Source organism: Natrix helvetica, assembly GCF_964273705.1.
Source record: "Natrix helvetica genome assembly, chromosome: 2".
Taxonomy (NCBI): domain Eukaryota; kingdom Metazoa; phylum Chordata; class Lepidosauria; order Squamata; family Natricidae; genus Natrix; species Natrix helvetica.
Window position 1 is genome coordinate 203,084,216 of NC_138552.1, and position 12,422 is coordinate 203,096,637.

A 12,422-nucleotide genomic window follows, 5' to 3' on the forward strand; every position below is an offset into this window, starting at 1 on the left:
CTTGAATGAAGCAATATGCCATTTCATTTGCCTGCATTATAACTAGGGAGATAAGCTACCAAACGTTTGTGTTTAAACTTGTATTATCAGATTTTGTGGAATCCTAAAAAAAAGCTTCAAGGTAGCCTCTGAACCTTTACTGAGTTACCAAAAGATCCTATAGTATCTATTGTTATACTCAGCACATTTGCTTTATTTAGTGATCTGTTAACACTTTTTGTCTTTATTTTGTATTTACTAAAGCAATTTCTTTAGCTATCTCACTGAATTTCTCATTAAAAGGCAAGTCTTGTTTACATCTCTCTCTCTCTTTTTTTAAGGTTCATATCTCGTCCCCTTGCCGACAGTTGAACCAACTAGCTGTGCTACTACAGGAAGCCTTTGCCGAGGTAAGAAGCAACACTAGTGTGCTGAGTTAAAATTTATTGCTACCTTTTCTTTATTAGGCTTTAAAATTTAAATGGAAAGTATGTAGAGGAGGAATACGCTGAGGCAGAAGTTGATAAACCAAATATGGAAGGAAAAGAAAAATAACTCTTTAGGTTTTCTATTGCATATTTTAAATTTTGTAGGTAATCAACACTTCCAGTATAAAAGGCTGTAGCCTATTTTTTCCTTCATTCAGTTTGTTGCTATAGTATATTTCAGTGTCCTTTTTATTTTGACACAAGAGTATGAGCAAACTAATGGATCACAGCATTCTCCTTAAGAGTTATGCAGTGTTAGTTTAGTTATATCAGTTAGTTAGCATGAACTGTGGTAATTTATCTTGATTCATGTTCTTGATTCATGTTTTATTCTGTATAGAAATTATACGTAGACTTTTCTGTAGGAGGATTTTATTTATATTTTTTGAGAAGAAAGAAGAAAACCTACATTATTTCCTCTATAGGCCAAGCAGTTAGAAAAGCTTTTTCTTTTATTTTGGTCTCTCTCTTTTTTTTTTTTTGCTTTCTTATATTATGCTGCTCACAAAAATCAAACAAACATTACAAATATAACAAAGTCTTATATCTTTTTTTCCCTTTTTTCTACTACTTTCTTTTTTTCTATACTTTTAGTTTTCTTCTTTATTTCTCCTTTTCTCTCTTTATGAATTTTCTTAAAACTTTGGTTTATATTAGTTCTTAATATTAAAAAAGAAATAGGTTGTTAGTTGAACATCTGTGGGGCAGATAGTTCCAGATTTGAATTGCAAACAAGAGTTTGCCCATTTATCTTTACCATTGATTCCACATCACTGCTTATCTCCTGTAATATTTTGCAGTGAAAAGATAATATAGCATGAGGATTTCATTAATTTTCTGATTCATAATGACATGATTTGTGAGACAAGTCACCTAGCTGAAAAACCGTGTTCATACTTGTTGAATGCCTTAGTACAGTAGGCATTCAGAAAAAGTTATTCGATTTAATAATTTAACGTATGCGTGTGTGACAGAGAAAGATTAAATAATGTACTAAATTATTTCAGTTAGAGGATGGTTTCAGCTATATTATCTGTGAAATGACCAGTGAAGAATTTTATTCTGAATGTTCGGAAAGTTGGTTCCTCTGGCACAGACCTACATAGATTTCTTTCACATTTCTGTTTTTGACTTAATCGTGAAGGCTTTACAAATTAGGTCAGTGTTTCTCAACCTTGGCAACTTGAAGATGTCCCGACTTCAACTCCCAGAATTCCCCAGCCAGTCCGGACATCTTCAAGTTGCCAAGGTTGAGAAACACGGAATTAGGTGAAGAAAATGCTGACAGGGTGCTGCTATGTACAGTTGTGTCAGATATAGAATATAGTTAGGCAGTAGTTGCAAGACTGAATTGCAACTCAATTTTTTATTAATTGGGTAGCTGTATCCTGCTACACTTGCCTTGTGTTGTACGGTCATGTCTTTGTGTGATGGGAATGTGAAATCTTTTGAAGATTAACAACTTTCTGTTATTCTAATCTAGCACTGAAAAAAATATAATGCTGAGATTGAGGAGGTAGAAAGCAATTGTGAACATGAGTTTGTGAAAGAAGTGGGATGGATGATGTACACCCAACAATTTTGCAATTCATGGAGCAACAGAATAATAGAGTTGTGACTTTGGAGGCCTTCTAGTCCATCCCCCTGCTAGTCACCCAAGCAAGAAACCCTATACCATTTCAGACAAGTTGTTGTCCAATCTCTTCTTAAAAACCTCCAGTAATATACAATCCACAAGCAAGCCATTTCACTTTCAATAATTAACTGTTCGGTCAGGACATTACTCCTTAGTTCTGATTAGTTCCTCCACTGCTTTTTGTTCTGCCTTCAGGTGCTTTGGGGAATAGGTTGACACACACACACACCCTCTACTTTATAGCAACCACTATATATTTGAACACTGCTATCATGTCACCTCTAGTCCTTCTTTTCCTTAAACTAGACATAACCCAATCACTGCAACCATTATTCATATGTTTTAACTTCCAGTCCTCAATTCATCTTTGTTGTGCTTGTCTGCATTCTTTATAGAGTTTCATCTGAAGAATACATCAGTATGAGTAAGAAGAGATTGTGTGAATTGATTCAGTTTTTGTCTGAACAACTGTTGGTATAGCAGGAACTGTTGCAAAACTATGAATTATGTCAGCATTTATCAAGCTGAAATCCAAAAGGTGTATTTGTTGAGTGTTATTGTGCAATAGATTTGAACCTACTTGTTTCAGCAGGATTTTCTAATATATTTTAGCAGAAATGATTTCTGGGAGTTGATCAGTATAAATTAGGCAGAGACTATGATTTCCAAATTCCTAATAAATTCTTACTATAGTTTTGGCATTTGAATTTCCAAGTTGTTGAGTTTGTGAAATGTTAATGACAATTGGAATCTGCTTAATAGTTTCATCTGAAATTGAAATTTGATGGTTTCTTGTTATAGGTTTTTTTCAAATTCAGTTCAATCTATAAACCTTCTCTCTTATTCTGCAGTTCATTTCATACTATGCTACATACTGAATACTATGCTAAGATATTGAAACATCAATAATTCTGATAATTCTATAGAGAAAGTCTCAAAATTTGTCTCACTAATAATCAAAAAATTTAGTGTATGCAATTAGTCATCTCTACTTTTTCAAGTATTTCAACACAAGTATTTAAAGTCTACATATTTTGTACTGTTTCTTTTCTTTTTTTCCCGGAAGAAAAAAAATACTATTATAGGTTTACAGGTAGACATTAGTCTAACCAAGATGAAAATGATTAAGAGATTAGCTGCCATCTTCATTCCATAAGCTGTTAACCGAGTCACTCTGTAGGTTTATTTAAATTAAAAATGTATCTCTGCCAGCAGGTGAAATAGGCTTTTTGAAAACAGATTTTACCCTGAATGGGTTTGAATGAGCATGGGTGAGAATATAGTTCAGTTCTCATTACTTCCTTTGAGAAATTATTTTAATGTCTTCCAATATGCCCTAAAGAAATCATCCCAGCCACATTTTCTGCAGTTTGGTTAATAGATGTCATTCAGGATAGACTATAGTCCTACCTACTATCATGACGCTAGGTGAAAAGCAAGTGTGCAACAATTGATTTGACAGTCCCATCATTTTCTCTAAAATTTGAAGTTTTGTTCTCTTTAAATAAGGTCTGTTTCATTCTGAGCTTGCAGGGAGAAATGTTTTGATTTCATGCAGTTCTGTAGTTCACACTATGAATAGGAATAGTTACTAAACAAATATTACAGCAGTTATGTTTTTGACTTAGCTGTTTTTAATGCATTTTTCTCAAAAATATAGTCAAACTAACTTAATTTTTTTTAACTAGAATGTGTCATCTAGATGAGCATACATCTGTTTTTGAATATTTACAGTCATGAGCGGTACTCTCTGATTGCCAATACAAAAGACTTCTGAAATTGAGCAACTTGAAAATGTAATCTTGTTGTGGCCATTATGCAGGCATTAATCAGAAGCTGACACAGTTGGCAAATAGATGCAGGGCAAATTTTATGCTATTTATAAAGACTTCTTTTGTCATTAAGAGAATATTATTTTGAATTTTTACGCTCACAGGTAGACTATGTTGTACTTCATTTCAAACAAATAGTCTTGTTCAGCTGGCAGGTTTGATACTAAATTTACAAGTCAATGGCTCACTTGCAAACCATATGTTTGGGATTGAAATATTTGCTTTTTTAACTAATGAAAGATATTGTTTGTATAGTATACTGTAGCAAAACTCTGAGGTTAAATTCATGTTACTTTCTTTTTTTAAAAAAAAAGAATGGAACCATAAATTTTAGCAAAATTCACATAATTCTCATAAAATTACAATCCATATTCATCCAATTCATCTCCATTATAGCTAACAGCATTATTTGTCAACATCTGCATTAGTATCTTTGTTGCAGCCATTGCAAAGAAGCAGTTTGTTTTGTAACACATTTGTCTACATTGGTCAGTAGGAAATAGTGTATAGTAATTTATGTTATTCATCAGTTCCTGATTTGATTTTTAAAAACGTGATAAATTTTAAGCATGAATTCACCCATACGCTATTGTTAAATTGTTTGTGGGGCATTGTTTTGTCAAATGTTTCAGGTGAACAAATGAGACTTGTTTAAAAATACAATTTGAAATTTGAAATGAGTCTAATGACTGTATATGTGTGATTTATGTTGCATGTGGATCCAGTCATTTAAAAGTCATTTTGTCTGTTTGTTTTTTCATGTATTCCTATTTTGCCTGACCTTATTAACATTCATATTCCATATATGTTCAATTATTTTTCATCTTTGTTACCAGCTACTATAAGTTCAACCACTCCATCACCCACTGTTACCACTAACATGCCTGATACTAACAGAACCGATAAAATAATGGATGGTAAGAAATTTAATGTTATATTTTCTTTGTTTATATTACATCATTTTATCTTTTGAGCATACTTGCATTATATATGAGTGTCAGATTTTGTTTCAGCAAACGCTGCTTTAAGAGGTTTGTGTCAAATAACAATTTTGGATAAGCAAAATTTCCTGTGTGGAAGGAAGTTTTTCTAAAAGATTTCATGTTTCTGTTATGATTCTTTTTGTTAATCTTCAAATGCTAAAGGTTTTACAAAAGCAATATTAATGTAGTTCTCTGTATGAGTGGTTATCCACACCACCCCTGGGGCTATATACAATTATTCACATGCTTCCGTTAGGATCATTAATTCAAGTAACTTCATTAAGAATAATTCAAATCCATTTGAAAGTGGTTGTTCCTGCAATGTTCAAGAGATCCTGATAACATAAGAATATAATTTAAGAAATATACAGATTGGAAAAGAAAGGCCCAAGATGGGTCTCTTAGTTTGTCTATTTTGCTTTAAAACATTGTCAGATTCTGGAGTTGAGTATTTTCAATTTCAACACCAATGAAATAAAAATTAGATGCAGAATTAGAAAGAAAGCCAAAAACAGGTATATAGATACAAGGGTGAGCCAGGATAGAGCATAACTTGGGGTGCGTATGGAGTAAGAATAAAAACATTTCACAGATGCTAGATAATGTAATATAATGTATGACCAGGACAGTGGTGGGGTTCAAAAATTTTTAGAACCTCTTCTATAGGTGTGGCCTGCTTTGTGGGAGTGGCTTGCCGGCAATGTGACCGGGTGGGAGTGGCTTGCCAGCCATGTGACTGGGTGGGTGTGGCCAACTTGTAAAATGTGGTGAAACTCACTTAATAATGCTGTTGCTTAGCAATCAAAATGTTGGCTTAGAAAGTCTGGCATTTGAAGCTCGCAAGTCTTAAAGCTGCCAAGTTACAAGACCCTGGCACCCCTAACCCTTTAGAAAAAAAAAACCCAGGGGTGTTCAAACTTGACAGTTTTAAGACTTGTGGACTTCAACTCCCAGAATTCCTCCTCTCGCTCTTCATCTTGATGATCTGTGGATGGGTGGGGGGAGGGAGCTGGAACCGGTTCTAAACAGCACTCTAGATTTGTGGAACCTCTTCTATAGAAGAGGTTAGAACTGGCGGGAACCCACCCCTGGACCAGGAGCTCATTTAAAGAGAATTCTGTGTCTTCATGCACAATCAGTAATAATGAATAGAATAAAAGTTTGATCAGACAAAGAACAGGAGTGAAGTTTATATTTCTGTCTCTTGTACACATTTTGAAAAATTTAAGTCAGTGGAAGCAATTTTGTATAATGAACAGTTTAAGAATAAATTGCCTAACTTTCTTGTTTACATTTTGCATATCAAAACTCAGTTTATATAGTGCAGTTCCTGCTGAAATAAGTGATTTCTTCAAACTCAATCTTTGAGCTGTATTTGATGTCAAAGTAATTTCCTTAAGTAACGTTTTTCATTTATTAATTGAATGACTTACTGTATACAGTCCTGCAGGAAATGAAAAGTCCTGCTACAGTGGTCTTCAGAGTCAAGAGAAATTCAGCTTACTCTTCTCAACCTATTCAACATTGGCAAGAAGATTCTAGGATAAGAGGCATCAAAAACATAGGAATTATATCAACCCCAATAGTTTGGCCTATAAAACAGAGGCCTTTACACACCAGTAAATTTACAATAACTGAGAGAAAAAGTGCACCCAGTTACTTCATCACAATAACTCCTGAAGTGATACCATCTGCTTCTAGAGAAATGCAAATTAACAGCTTGGGGCCTTTCACAGACATAAATTATAATTCTTCCATTGAGGTGTCATACTTTAATAACATCTCAGGACATTCTGAGAATGTGTTAAGTGAGAGTAAGATTTCACAGGAAACACCAACTCTCCCATTTGATCACATCAGGAATTTAGGATTCCATGTTCAACAAGGTGGAAGTGCTGAAATAGAAGATTCTAGATCAAACTTACTGTTTCCTTCACTGGTGAACAAGAACACTTTTTTTGAACTTACAGAAGACCGTCAGTGGATGCTATCTCCTATTAGTTACACATTTTCTTCTGTGTATAAGCACGCTAACAATTTCTTGCAGTCTTTGAGTACATGGAAGGAAAATGCAACTTATGACTATTTTATCTCCAGAATTCCAGAAGAAAATCTTTCTTCTCTTGTTCATCAATATTATCCTAAGGAATTAGTTAAAGAAACAATGCTTGGCTTACTAAACAAATCACTTGAAAATGTCTACTTGCAGCCCACAAAGAGATTTCTACAAGAGGATTCTCTTAGAAATGGCTTTTACATTGTAGATGACTTGCAGACTACAAAATTAAATCACATAAGAGACTATAATTCAGTACATTTTAAAAAACAACTGTTTAAACACAGCACAAATCCTTCTGGTTCATTACAAAACATGAAGGCCTGGTTTCCAGATGTTATGCCCAGAATCCATCCAACAGAACTCTTCATGTCAGTGGAATATAGTAGGGAATTACATTTATCATCAGGGTTACCAAAAACAAGAGGCAGAAATTCTGAAATTCAGCGAACTGTTTCTGTTTCGCCTTTATATCAAGAAACATACAATAGAGCTTTTTTTAAAAGTGACTTTTTTGCATTTAATCCTATCACTGAGCAGTTAGTCAATTTAGAAGAACATGAAGGTTCATCTCTAGAAGATGAATTTGAGCTTCCAGATAAGTTAATTTCTTACAATAATGATGTATCTTTTTCATTTCTATTGGAAGATGTCAAGTCAAAGTCAAAATTGATGTCTGGAGCAGGATATGTAGAAAAAAATGTTTCTAGCAGACCATATAATGACATTTCTTTTCTTACAATTAATGATGTAAGTTTTCCAACACAGTACATAAATACTTCCTTTTGGACTATGGTTAATGATTCTCCAGAATCTACTGGAAGATGGTTGTCCTCATTTAATCAATCATATTCTTCTCTAACAGAGACAATGTCTTTTTTCATGTCTCCTACACAAATAGAAGATATCACCATGCAAACAGTTCCTTACAATAGACTAATAGGCGGTAATGTTTCAAAGTTATATATTTTTACTAATACGTCAGAAGAGAATCTTAGTTCAGTTTTTGAAATATACTCATCAAGGAATTCAAATGTTATTGAAAGAACAGCAACAAAACCAGACCATCTTCTTATCAAAAATGGATCCATAAATATTTCAGCTATTCATGTTCCTTTAACTTCCCATATAACACCTTTGATTCAGCCTTCCTTGCATTTGCAGATTAGTACTTATGATATATTACAAGGAAGGTTTATTGATGATTTTATAATTACTGCCAATTTAGCCATGCAACAAACTATGGAGGAAATCCCAGATGATCAACTAATAACTGTTTTCCCATCTGCTGAAACATCAGCAACACCATTTTTTGAATCTTCCTGTATAGAAGATACTTGCAAAGTTTTATCATTAAGTCCAGTACATTTTAAGGAACTGACACATAATGTATATACAGACTTACAGATTAGTCAGCTTACAAGTGCTTCTGATTATATGAAAAATGCAGCGCATTCACTTATGAATAATGCTTTTTTGGAAATACAACATGCACAAATATCTGATTTGTTTATAAGGACATTGCCTTTAGAAGTACTGTCTACTAATAGTCATGGAAGAATTGCGGTGTTTGGCAAACATTCAGCAGCTTTTATGATTTCAGACACTTCAATTTCAAGGAATCCTCTAAATAACCTTGATCAACATTTGCTTGATTCAGAATATTTGTGGAACGAAAAGCCAGTTCAGGAAACAAGCACTCCGAATAAAACATCCCTTTCTGAAAATGAACATGATTCAAACAATTTAGAAAGCAGAGACACACTACTTCTTCAACCTGGTTATGCGGAAGAGTTTGGTGATATGGATCACAAAAATATTGATACAAAAATAAAAGTGACTGTTTCAAAACAGGAACCAGTTGTTTGGCAAGTGCATCACAGTTTTAGCAAGTCTATTGATGATCCCATTAAAAAAGGATTGTCATCTTTGAAGCCAAATAATGTTAGTCTGACTGAGTTTTATGACCAGACAATTTCTTCATCTTTTGAAGACTTGAAATATGAAAAAATAGTAAACTATTCTTACCTTTTGGAACAAACCACAATTTCAGTAGTTACTGATGTGATGGTCCAATCTTCCTTGTTGAATGAATCTATTCAGTATTTTGATGAAAATGTATCAAACAGTGGAATGATATCCCATAATCACAACTCAGAAGTTCAAAACACAGTGGATATATCAGTTCATCAAACCGCCCTGACCAATTTAGCACCAGAAGCAAATCAAAGTATTGTGTTCAAAACAACGTTGACTCCCAACAGCAAATACCTTTTGACTTATTTTTTATGTAATTCCTTCATGAACCAGAACTGCCCATGTGGACCTGAGGTCAAACACAGTAGGTCAAAACATGAAGCTAGATGTAGAATGAAAAATGTCTTATCTGTTAGATCTATAAATAGAGTTTAGAATTACTGGTGCTAAACTAGATTTCATGTTTAGCAATAGAAGCATTAAAGCCATAGAAATTTAGTAGTTATACCATACTAAAGTGATCAATGATCAAAGTGTAAAACTTTAGCAAATGATTCTAATCACTACCGTTCCATTTACTAATTCAAGATCTTTGAGGAGACTATTGTGACAATCAAATTAACTGTTTCTCCTATTCAGTGGAAATTGTTTAGTAAAAATCTAATGAAGACAAATAATTACAGTTTAAGCAGAAAATATGAGAGAGAAATCATATCAAATTATCTTCTCCATATGCAGATAGTTGTGTTCTCCTACTTCTATCCACGGAGATGCTTGCTTCTGAACCAAATTATGCAATCTCTGTGTATCTCTTTCTCTATTTTATGTCTTGCTACCTATAAAGAAAAAAGACATTGAATCTATGAAGTGTTGTTGATTTTTAAACTGATTTTTCAAAATAAACAATATCCAATAAAATGAATAGGAGAAATCACTGCCTAATAATTTTTAAGTATATTTAAATTAAAAAAAAAACAGTTTTGCTTGTTTACTGTGCAGATTATCTTAGTATTTTGAAACAGTGGTCTTAAAAATAATATATACATTCAATGGAAAGTATGTTTTGAATTATTTTAATATTGTCAATTGATAGTCTCCTGAGAGTAAAACAAAGCTATAGTTCTTCATACTAACATCAAGAAAACATGTTTTCACTCATTATTCAGAAGTGGTAGATTTGAATCACCTCTGCTATTTAGAGACATTAGAATTTTCCTAGTCAGTGTTACAAAAAATAAACGGAATTTTCACAAAGCAATTTCTTTCTAGAAAGATATACTATAAAAGAGATTTTGTGTTCATAGAAAATGGGTTCACACATATTTATGGCATATATATGTCCAAATGAATTGAAGTGTTAATGAGATCATGGATTATTCATGTTAATGAATATGTCAATTCATACCAGCAATAGTGATATATCATTGAAAATGCAAAAAAAAAAAAATATCCCCAAATTGGGAAAATAACCAGAAACATGGAATGGAATATTGGGGTTGTACAAGATATTTTTTAAAGCTATTCGGCTCTTGTTGATGATACATTGACTCTATTATAGATTGGTATTTATTAAAAAGTTCAGTATGACTAGTGAAATGTTATACGGTAAGGGAATCTGGATTCCATATCAGTAATTTCTTCCCTAAGTGATTCTCTTATAATTTAGGAGATAATCTGTGAGATTTTTTTTTCCTACCTCACCTGATTATCACTTAGTGCTATAAATAGGGTCTGCTCTCTGCCCTTCTTACTCAGTAGGAACCACAAAATGTTTTAAATATGCTCCACATAACTAGATTTGATGTGTGCTATGTAGAGATTTGATATGTACAGTGCTAGCAATTGTGTATCATTCAGATAGCAAATTATTTATTTTATAAGATAGTTTCTACTTCAGCACCCAACAATGATCTTCACCAGCTGAAAATGGGTTTCTTACATAGATTAATAAACTCTTAAACTATATGGTAAAAAAAAAGTCTATAACCCTGACCTATTACTATAAGAAATATCATATCAAGACATTTAAGCACATTTGTAAAAAGAGTTTTAAAGGTGTTTACAATAATTTAAAAAAAAAACACCAGATGTGCTTTTTAATAAAATAGAATACCTTCATAATGCTGTAGTTTTCCTGAAAATTTCATCTCATACTGAAAAAAAAACCCAGTTATAGTCATTTTTGCTTTTCTCATTCATACTATGAAAGAACAGAGTTTTCCATAGTTTTTCCAAATCCCATTTGTGATCTGCAGGACCCAAATTAAATTAGAATATTATTGGATCAGTTCATTGGGGAATAGATTGTTTCTAAAGCTTCAGATATTGCCTTCAAAGCAGAGTCTGCATACCCCTATTTTTTATTCAGAAAAAGAATAGAAAAACCGATCAAATGATCAGGAAGATATTACTAAAATATTTTCAAATAATGCTCAAATATTTTAAAATAATTTGCCTTCCTGCAACAAAAATAACACAATAATAAATATTTCTATATGTTTGTCTATTATAAAAAAAATCAAGGTTTTTTAAAAAGTGAAATTAAATCAGGTGACAATAATTACCATATTATTAAAAATTAAACCCCATTTTAAAAGCATTATCAGTGTTGTGGCTTTACCATTGGCAGGGTGATATATCTTGGTGAGAATTTTATATATTTAAGAGTCATAATTCTGACATTTACATTGGTTTTGTAATGCCTAGGTAGATTATACTACAGAATTGACTTTACCGTATACAAAATCAAAGAAGATGCAGAACCAAACATTCAGAATGTAATTAGAGAATGGGTAAGTTAAGATACTTTCAAACTATTACTTATAAATTTTAAGTGTGCTTTTAAAGAAGCTACTGAAATACTTTTTAAACTATTAATTTAAAAGTATGATCTTTAAAATGATAAAGGTTAATTTTACAAAAGCATGATTCAGAACTGGTAATTTCTAGACTATTTGTTCAGATGTATATGCTGTGTATCTGAAATACTGCTTTTTATTCTGAACTTTCAAAATATAGAGAGATTAAGATTAAGCCTGCCCCATCCTTTTATCTTTTCAGTAGGCCATCAAGACCTGGCTTTTTGCCCAGGCACTGGAGTAAAAAAAATCTTTAACTCATACAAACTAGTTTTATCCAGCTATAAAGTTCACATTGGATTCAAATCAGTATATTGTATATGTCAGTACAGAACTGGGAAGAAATTTTCTAGCTTGGTACCTTAACCATTGCACCAGACTGGCTCCTCCTTTTGTCACTTCTAGTATACTTTTTCACCACAATCTATGTAGGTTTACTCTCACTGTATAATCACAACCTTTTTGTTGGTGAGGGCGGTGATAGAGCGTTTTTTTTTTTTATTATTTCACTGTTAAAATGTTTTTAATGGGTTACCAGTTCTTAAGGACAAGTTGAATATGGATTAATAATTTTCAAGTTAACAATAATTTGCCACTCATCTCGCCTCGAGGT

General features: G+C 32.6%; 1 protein-coding gene across 5 annotated transcripts in view; it reads left to right on the top strand.

The window, feature by feature from the left end:
- Positions 1-12,422, top strand: part of ADGRG6 (adhesion G protein-coupled receptor G6) — a 105,840-nt gene that overhangs the window by 49,380 nt on the left and 44,038 nt on the right. For 4 of the 5 annotated variants that reach the window (XM_081942645.1, XM_081942646.1, XM_081942649.1 and 1 more), the window contains exons 5-7: positions 321-389; positions 4,772-4,852; positions 11,658-11,743. In XM_081942645.1, coding sequence (XP_081798771.1) covers positions 321-389; positions 4,772-4,852; positions 11,658-11,743 — 236 coding nt within the window. The remainder of the gene's footprint in view (positions 1-320; positions 390-4,771; positions 4,853-11,657; positions 11,744-12,422) is intronic. The other variant, XM_081942647.1, reaches the window with a different exon arrangement.